We start from the raw sequence: 9,271 nt of genomic DNA on the forward strand, positions 1-9,271 counted from the left end.
TCCGACCGGATCGAAGGAATTTTTTCTGAGTGTTCGATCTTTGTATTAATAATTATAATAAATTATTTTGTAGGAAATGAAACTATGGGCCGTATTCCAGAACTCTACTTAATGCTCAAGTCAGGATTTGAGCAAACTTGAGTATGATTTCAAAGCACTGAAAATACGACCCTAATGGCAAGGACTTGAGTATGATTTCTAGTGCTTTAAATCAAACTCAAATCCTGACTTGTAGAGTTCTGGAATACGACCCTATTTTTCCGGATTTAAATCGCGTATATTTGTTTTTTCAATCAAAACGACGTTTCGGGCCCTTTACAGGTCCCATGGTCACGGTTGACTGAGGTGGTACAGTCTTCAACCAGTTATGTCTAATATTGATGCAAACCACCCTATTTTTTCATTACAGTTACAATAGTTATTAATTAAATATCTTATTTTTAATTTTACAAAGAAAACATTCCAATTTACGCTACGTTAAGTTTTACAAATTATTTTATTGAATGAATTTTTATTAAGTTCAATTTATTATTAATTAATAATAGAAATTAGAATAAACTAAAACATATAAATTAGTACTGCAGTCTGTTTGGGATTTTTCATTAGAGGAAATACTGGATCCCAATCTGAAAAATATCCGGAAAAATAGTTTCATTTCCTATGTGTAACAATCGCGAGAACCTAAGAACTCGATAACAATTATTTTGGTTTTGTATGAATTTCGAGAAAACAAATATGCGTCATGTTTTGTAATACATTGCGGCTTTTACTTGACGCGATATATTTGTGATCCTTTGTTAATACGCCATGAATATCGAACGAACGCACTTTTGTATAATGCATTCAGTTTCGTGGTACGGCCGCTTGTACATTTCTTTGGCTAAATTTAACATTTATTTATGTATACGTTAGGCAACACTGCTCTTGATTCTAATCGATTTTGGAAACAAATTATGACCTTGGCAATATTATAAAAGTATTGTATGACGCTTTTGTTACAATGTTTAGTAACGTTTCGTTTTTTTTTTCAATTTTGTAGTATCTATTATCAGTAGTATCTGTTATTTCGATAATTTTTGCATCCCTAAATAGTTCTTGTGACGTCATAGTGGGTACAAAAAATTTAGCAAGCTTGGTTTTCATACAAATTGCTGTACTTGCGGCGTCTATCTAGATACATCTCTGTGGAAAGAGTGAATGCAATTGAAATGAGATCTCTCAAAAAAATATGTAATGTGCTGTTATGTGACAGAGTTGTGATCCGTGAACGATGTGGTTTGAAAAAGGATGTAGACAAAACTTGAAAATGGTTTGCTAAAGTCTGAATGGATGTAGATTAACCAAAGAAATATGTAGAGCTAACGTGGAAGGCTTAGGAACGGCCACGAAGAACATTCTCATTATTGGCTCAAATTGACAGTGTTCTTAAAAAGGTTGGGGTGCGTAATGAGCAGAATTTATTCATTCATTTATTTACCAATACTACTTATGAGCTTAATAAAGGATCTAACCTAATGCGTTAAGCTACATATTAAATATCTGCCTATAACCATATTAGTCTTACCTGTCTCCGTTCCGTAGTCTTAACTACTTCCTCCGAGGTCCTGGGTTCGATACCCGGGCCGGTAGAAATATACATTTCTCTCGTGAGTTTGGGTGTAATTGTGGTTGTGTATGTGTGTGTCCATTGCTGCATTTTTTTTACGATACTAATTAACTGAACGAATAAGTCGTATGCCTGGTTGTAAGCGACACGCCTGTCGGTCATTTTGATGATATAGTCATTTTGATACCGACCCGTTCGCCACCCTGAGACATATGTTGACAAGTCCCGTGTGCCTGTAATTTCACCAGCACCCTTGCCCTTCAAAACCGGAACACAGTAATGCTGACATTACTGCTTGGCGGCAGAAATAGGTAAGGTGGCAGTTCTGCCCTGGACGAAAAGAATATGTCTACATTATTTGCCATTAAATGGAGAATGTGAATAAGAGGGTATGTATGAAAAATTTGAAGAATGTTCAAGCAAGAGAGGTTTGTCAGGATCGTGCCCTCCAGTTTGGACCAGTTTGGAGGGAGAGTCCCCACATAACCCCTCTCTGACCCCTGAGTCTCCCTGGGCTCAGGGGTATCTATAAAGATTCCCCGTGGCGATTGATAGTCTCTGCCTACCCCAACGTATTAGTATTTTTTTCGAAATAGCGCTTTCGTCCTTAGATTTGAACAGCGGAAATCTAAGGGCGAAAGCGCCGTTTCGAAAAAATTTTCAGATGAGAATGTTTTAAATTTTAACGACTGGTTTAAAATACTTACATCCAATCGAGTTCTTAAGTTTTCGCAATTGTTACACATAGGAAATACAACTATTTTTCAACAGTCAAGGGTAAAGTCAGTACAGTCAGTAAAGGGTTCGAAACGTCGGTTTCTTTGAAAAAATAAATATACACGATTTAAATCCGGAAAAATAGTTTTACTTGCATCCTGTTTGAAAATTCCATTTTGGTTTTAATTATGTGTACGTTTTAAAATTGAATTTAAAACAGAGCGTAAATATTTCAAAACCGTCGTGAAAAACTAAAACAGGCTCCTCTGACTTTTTTTTTTAAATGGCGCTTTTGTTCTTTCTTCAAAACACCGACGATATAATAATTCAGGTGTCTAATCTCTGCCTACCCGATCCATGAGTGATGGTATGTACGTATATAAACGATATCCTGTTGCAGGCTCAATCAAGAAGTGCGGCTACAGCGGCCCGCCGCCGCTCCCGGACAAGAAACCTGCGGAAACCTTCCAAGCGCGGCTCAAATGCAGGTACTTATAGAGTTTCCTATAGAATTTGGTGTTTATGAGAATAGAGACGTGTCACTTCTAGCACAAATGCAGAATACAGTGCTGCTAGATACGACACGTATTGTTTGCTGGTTCTTGAACTTGAAGCCTTGACCCCGGCCGACTGTGGCCTTGCTGAAGAATACCGCTTCTCCCTAGTAAACATTATATAGTTATCTGTTATGTAAGGCTGCAGAGTTGTTGTTTGACGCAAGCGCTTGTATTGTAACCTGACCAAGTAAAGAATTCTAATATTAAAAAATACATTCCTGAGCGTAACCTGAAAGAAACACAGTTGAACAAACAGTTTTAATAAACAAAATTAGTTATCGTTGTCAATTTAATGTTAGCAATAATAAAAATAAAATGTACCAACGGATTTATATTACATAAATAATGTACGACAAATCGCGTAGTTGAACGTGTCATGTTTTTTTTTCATCGAAAGCGAAAGTTATGTGCACCACAGTCCATCGTCAAGTACGAGTTTCAAACTCGGTTTTGCGCGTGGATTTCTAATGAGAAAAAAGCCTTCCCGACCTAGTGAGATGAAAAATTAGTTTTTTAGGCCATAGGAGAGGCTAGAATCTAAAATTGATACACACAGCAACAATAATAATAACACTTAGTAAACAGACTGAAGTCCAACTGGGCAAAGAGATAGGCCTCTATTTTAGAGAGCCATTGAGTTGTGCGTATCAAAACGTTAATTCCTTCATTTGTGTTACAGACACTGCCACGAGTGGTACCTGGAGAGCGCGAACCGCGCAGGCGCATGCGAGTTCGCGCCGGACTGCTTCAAGTCCTGCATCGACGCCGTCTCCTGCATCAAGTGCGCGCAGGTTCGTTATTGCATTTTTTAATACTCCGTGTTTGAATATGGAAGATTGCTTGGGTCACGTCACTAGTTGGTGTTGACAACTTTTTTATTGTTTCCTAAATCATGGTGTTATAATTTTTCTTTTATAATACGTATAAAAATCCATGTCTTGTGACGTCAGAGTCCCCAGTAGCGCCCTGAAAACCGTACGCACTTGGGCGCCCTTAGTTTAGTATAGTTTATTTTAATGAGTTAAGGACCTACAGCAGTGTTGCCAGGTCTACTGTTTTTCCAGTAGATCTACTGTTTTTGGCCGATATCTACTGTTATTTAACGAAAACCTACTGTTTTTTACAAATTATTTGAGTTTTCACTTTTTTAAACATTCTTGACGGCTTTTTTAGATTTTATGAATCGTCTTTTCAATTTACGAAGTCTTTTTTATGTTTTTGCAATGAAAATGTAGAGCACGTTAAATAAAACCACAGACAGCAAATGGTCCATAGTCCGTTGCATAATAATCGTAATTCCGTTTCCGTTCGACGTTAAGTACGACGCTTGCTCTTGCCAAGGTAAGTATTAAATTAATACTTGCCAGTGAAGTCCATCAGCTCTCAACTACAGGGTCCTTTAAAGAAAATTGTGGACGTTGGTTTCCCCAAGTGTTTCAGCGTGTACTCGTGCAGATTCACACCCACAGCATTCTGGCGGATGTCTCCAGTAGCGTTCTGTAGGGCTAGAACGACAGGGCGTGAATTGCGCCAGAGCGACTTAGGGTCGTATTCTAGAACTCTACTCAATGCTCAAGTCAGGATTGCAATGGAAACACAAGCACTGGAAATACGACCCTAATGGCAAGGACTTGTGTATGATTTTCAGTGCTCACTGCAATACTCAAGTCCTGACTTGAGTATTGAGTAGAGTTCTGGAATACGACCCATAAACGCGGGATCTCTATGCAAGAAAAACAGGATCTCACACTTTGTTTTTTTAATTTTTTTTTATTATACTAAGTAACGGGATGAAGAAGTCGTGCGCCTGATGGTAAGCGACACGCCTATCCGTAGCGGTTGCCGTGCCACTATGCCACTAAGAGCTTTAAATCGCAAAGATCTTAGGGGCGCTGCCAGTGCGCCCGTCACCCTGACACATAAAATTGCCATGTGCCTGTAATTTCACCAGCACCCTTACCCTTCCAAACCGGAACGCAGTAATGATCACATTACCGCTTGGCGGCAGAACTAGATAAGGTAACAGTATTACCCTGGACGAACTCTTTCACAAGGAGCTCTACTGCTACAAATGTCACTTTACTGAACCAAGGTCCTTGCTCTTTTCGACCCCTCCATCGTACAGTATCGTATGTCGAAATTGCCAAGTTTACAGGGGAGCGTTTTGAAGTTCTGAATTCACTGAAACGAGCATAACACGTGACTTTAGCATTTCTCAGTTTTATTTGGAAAAGCTCGTTACTCATATAAAGTATTATAAAATCCTGGATATCGGTTAGATAATCCATGATGATCTATTTGATGATCACTCTTTCAGTGAATTCAGAACTCTAAAGCGCTCCCCTGTAAACTTGGCAATTTCGACAAACGATACTTTACGCAGGAGGGGTCGTTTTAGGCGTCCTCAGGCCCCGCTACCTGTACGGTAGCGGAATCAAGGTCGTCAATAGCAGCGATGGAACTCGGCAGTCACTCGAGTTGACGCGATTGCTGACTCGAGTTGCAACTCGAGTTGACTCGACTCGGTGTCTGACAGAGCAATCGCGAGTCGCGAGTAGCGAGAGCGATACAGCGTGTATTCTAACTGCCTCCGTGGCCTAACGGTTACCATAGTGGACTGCCACGCAGAGGTCCCAGTTTTGATTGAAATATTTGAATGGCCTACATTTATTTCTCTCGTGAGTTTGAGTGTAATTTGTGGTTGTCTGTGTGTGTGTCCATGGCACCCGCGACACAGGGTTACCCTAGGCTATGTTGAGTGTGTGCGTTATTTACTTATCCAAATTTGAACTCGAACCGACGATTCACTGAGTTGGGCACGGTCGGCCGGCCGATCGCTATAGGTGGGTAGTACTGAAAAAATCACAGTAATCAGCCTTCAAATAGTATCCTCGTGACTTTTTAAGAATGTACGACGTTCCAAAATCACACTTCCTCCGTTCTACCAATTGTCTCCATCACTCACATCATCACGTACGTTGTATTTGATAACAAAATCATGCGCCATCTCTTTCTGTAGAGACTGGCGACTGCGCTACTTGTTATACTTCGCTTTTATATTTAAATTCTAATTATGAACCAAGAAATAATTAGATAACTAATAAGATAACTGAAATACAAATAAGATAATTGTACAAATAGCGTATTTAATAGCGATTTGTCACTGTGATTTTATTTTGTAATTGGAACGGTAGTCACGGCGATCGAAATGTAACGCTTTTCGCCATGTCTACCGACCACGACTCGCGCGTGCTCCGAAGGTCGCCGAAACGATCGCTGTATGAATGAAGTATTTGGCTTGGCGGGGCGGGTACCAAACCGTGTTAGGTCAAGTTCCTAAAAAAGTGCCTCGAGTTGACTCGTTGTGGGGGTAACTCGAGTTAATCGCTTTAAATAAATAACTCGACTTGCTCATTGAGGTTTGTAGCATCTGAACCGGGGTCGGTTTAAAGTTGCAACGGAACCCGAATGAACCCAAATGCGAGTATCGCGTGATCCTGGGATTGCATGGCATGCAGGTTCAGTTGCACCTCGAGAGATTGATCTATTCCACCAAGTTCAACTAGGTACATATTTTCAAAAAGTTGAACTTATTGGACGAAATTCATCCTGTTTGTTCAACTTCCAATTATTTAAATAATAGCTCAATGTATAATGACTGTTATCGACGCAAATGTTCCAAAAACAAAGGTACAGTTTGTATTAATAATTATAACAAACTAGTGGAGTAATTTCACAAAAAAATAATTGAATATCAATTCAATAAAAATTTAATGATCTACGTTAAATTTTTAACGTCTGAACCCGACTTAATTTCGGGTAGCGCTAATCAGTGGCCAACTTCAAAATGTCAGTGTTAAAAAAAGTGATGTTAGTGTATAGTGCACGTAAAATAAGTATCTTAACAGTAACTGTAATAACAATAGATCTTTTACATTCATAGTGTTGATGAATTGTTCATATGTGTTGCAGTTTTCAGGAACAAAAGAAAGTAGATTTTTAAAATGAGATTAAACATTATTTTCAAAAATCAGCCGATTTAAATGGATTTTTTATTTTGCTATTTATAGAAAGAGCGAAACTTATAACGGTGTTACCATGAAAATGAGCAATATAGGTCACAAAAGTTCTTCCTGTCTTTACAGTACCAATATATAAAATGAAAGAAAAATGTTGAACACTAGGAACAATACTCATAAAAATGGAAGTAAATTAATTTGCTACTCCGCGAACTCAATGAAGGCTAAATCGTGCAAAATAGCTGCGCTTGTGTTGAATATTTTTTCATGCAGTTGATTTTCCCATCCTCCATACACATAAAATTAAAAAAATAAATAACACAAGCACAACTACAGTCACAAACACCACCACCAAAAAATATTCTCGATTCTGTTCGCGGAGAAGCAAATTAATTTACTTCTATTTTTATTACCATGGATTTCCGCAAAGTAACACCTGAATATATTAACAACACTCATGTTTACAACTATAACGCGAAATGTATTTATTTAATCGTACTGATTTTGTGATATATTGTTGCAGTGCATGCTGTACCACTGCATGTCGGACTCTGAAGGCGAGTACGTGAGCCGGCCTTGCTCCTGTGCACCCGCTGATCACGCCTGCGCAAAGCGGTCAGTACCTTTTTGATTAGGGGCGATTGCTCTAAGATGTGTTTATTTCGTTTTCAATCGGTCCGACCTAACTGCAGTCCATAATGCCATGATTAGGAGGTGCAGGCTGTGTATTACGGCCGGCAGCCGCCATTTTGAATATGTACTGTGAAAAATGTAAAATAATTGCAATAGTTCTAAAAAATAAGAGTTTTGATTTTCAAATATTTTATTTCTTAATTTGAAGTTAGAAACCACTGCCACGAGTGGCACAAACCATTTTGGACACTAGCAAAAGATCCCTTTTAATGCTGTAATATCAACCTGTTTGATGAAATTTTGAATAAACCCATAACTAAAGTAGATAGGTACGTAATTTGTTGTTTAGTAATAAGATGAATAAGTAGACAAGTTATTACAATTAAGTGCAGATGCGGTGTTATACGTTTTCAATTTTTTTAACACTTATTCAAGTAATTTAACACTTGGTGGGAATTTAATTTGATACTTAAATCATAAAGAGCGGATTGATTTAAGATAATAAAAAGGAAAAGAAGGATAGGAGAAGACGATTGCGTTTGAGTACAGTCGCGTCCAAAGGTGTTAAAACGTAAAAATCGCAAAGTGCATAAAATTTTTAATTAAAAAAAAACCGTTGGGAATATTACCATAGTACCATGATGAAATTGCCTCCGTGGCCGAACGGTTAACACTGCCACGCAGAGGTCCCAGGTTCGATTCCCGGGCCGGGAGAAATATTTATTTATCTCGTGAGTGTGGGTGTAATTTGTGGTTGTCTACGTGTGCGCGTAACCTCCTTGAATATAAGGACGGTGGCGTCGGTATTTAGAACGGAGAGAGTGAGGCTAGTTGGAATCGGCCCGGCAGGTGGGTGGGGCTCGCGCTGCTGAGCCTGGTGGTGCCGTGCCTGTGCTGCTACCTGCCGCTGGCGGGCGCGCGGGCGGCGGCGCGCGCGGCGCGGCTGGCCGGCGGACAGCACGCGCCCGCGCAGCCGCCGCCGCGCAAGTAGGGCTCGCTCGCCACGGACCGCCAGGCCCGTGGCCCCCCGGCGCGGCCCGTGCCCGAGATCCGGGTCACCGCCAGCGCCGACAGCGCCGACAGCGCGGACGTCGTCGTGCACCCGCCGACGCCGCACCCGCTCGACGGCGACCTGCAGTACATCGACGACTCCGAGTGAACTCGCGCGCGCGACGCTCGATCGCGACCGGGCTGAACGCGTCGCGGCTGCCATATCGGGCGTAAATAACGCTGTTTTTACATATCACAGTGTAAGCGCGCGCGTCCTTCGCTCCCGCAGTTTCTACTAAATTTGTCCCTAATCGTATATTATATTAATAAACTATAGTTCATAGTTCTTTCGTTTGACGTGCGCCATTCCGCACAATATAAATTCAACTTTCGACGTTGTAAACCAAAACGGAATAAGGTTTAGTTTTCAATGTAAAATATTGATGGTTTATATGCGACCTAGTGTACCAATGAAGATTAAAAAAACGAATATATACGCGCATTGTCTATGAGAAACCTCTCAACAAATAGTTGTCTATACAAAGTGAACTATTGACTACTTCAATTTAGAAATTATTAGTAATGGTTCTCGTATTCCGGACGTATTTGAAAACGTTGGGTTACTGCAAGTTAGGGTGTCGGTTTACATAATTGAAATTCTAAATGTAATGTTGTAGCACAAATATTAAAACACAAATAAAAATAGAGCTACAAAGAAAGTATATGATATATATTTATTTCCGACATTG

General features: G+C 39.9%; 1 protein-coding gene across 1 annotated transcript in view; it reads left to right on the forward strand.

Annotated features, from left to right (window-relative positions):
* Positions 1-8,691, forward strand: part of LOC113233510 (sprouty-related, EVH1 domain-containing protein 1) — a 31,849-nt gene extending 23,158 nt beyond the window's left edge. The window contains exons 10-14 of the mRNA XM_026468633.1: positions 2,724-2,811; positions 3,560-3,671; positions 7,423-7,514; positions 8,382-8,519; positions 8,598-8,691. Of these exons, the coding sequence (XP_026324418.1) occupies positions 2,724-2,811; positions 3,560-3,671; positions 7,423-7,514; positions 8,382-8,519; positions 8,598-8,691 (524 nt within the window). The remainder of the gene's footprint in view (positions 1-2,723; positions 2,812-3,559; positions 3,672-7,422; positions 7,515-8,381; positions 8,520-8,597) is intronic.
* The last annotated feature ends 580 nt before the right edge of the window (positions 8,692-9,271 follow it).

The sequence above is a fragment of the Hyposmocoma kahamanoa genome, unplaced genomic scaffold, assembly GCF_003589595.1.
Source record: "Hyposmocoma kahamanoa isolate Upper Pololo Valley unplaced genomic scaffold, ASM358959v1 79, whole genome shotgun sequence".
NCBI classification, from domain to species: Eukaryota; Metazoa; Arthropoda; class Insecta; order Lepidoptera; family Cosmopterigidae; genus Hyposmocoma; species Hyposmocoma kahamanoa.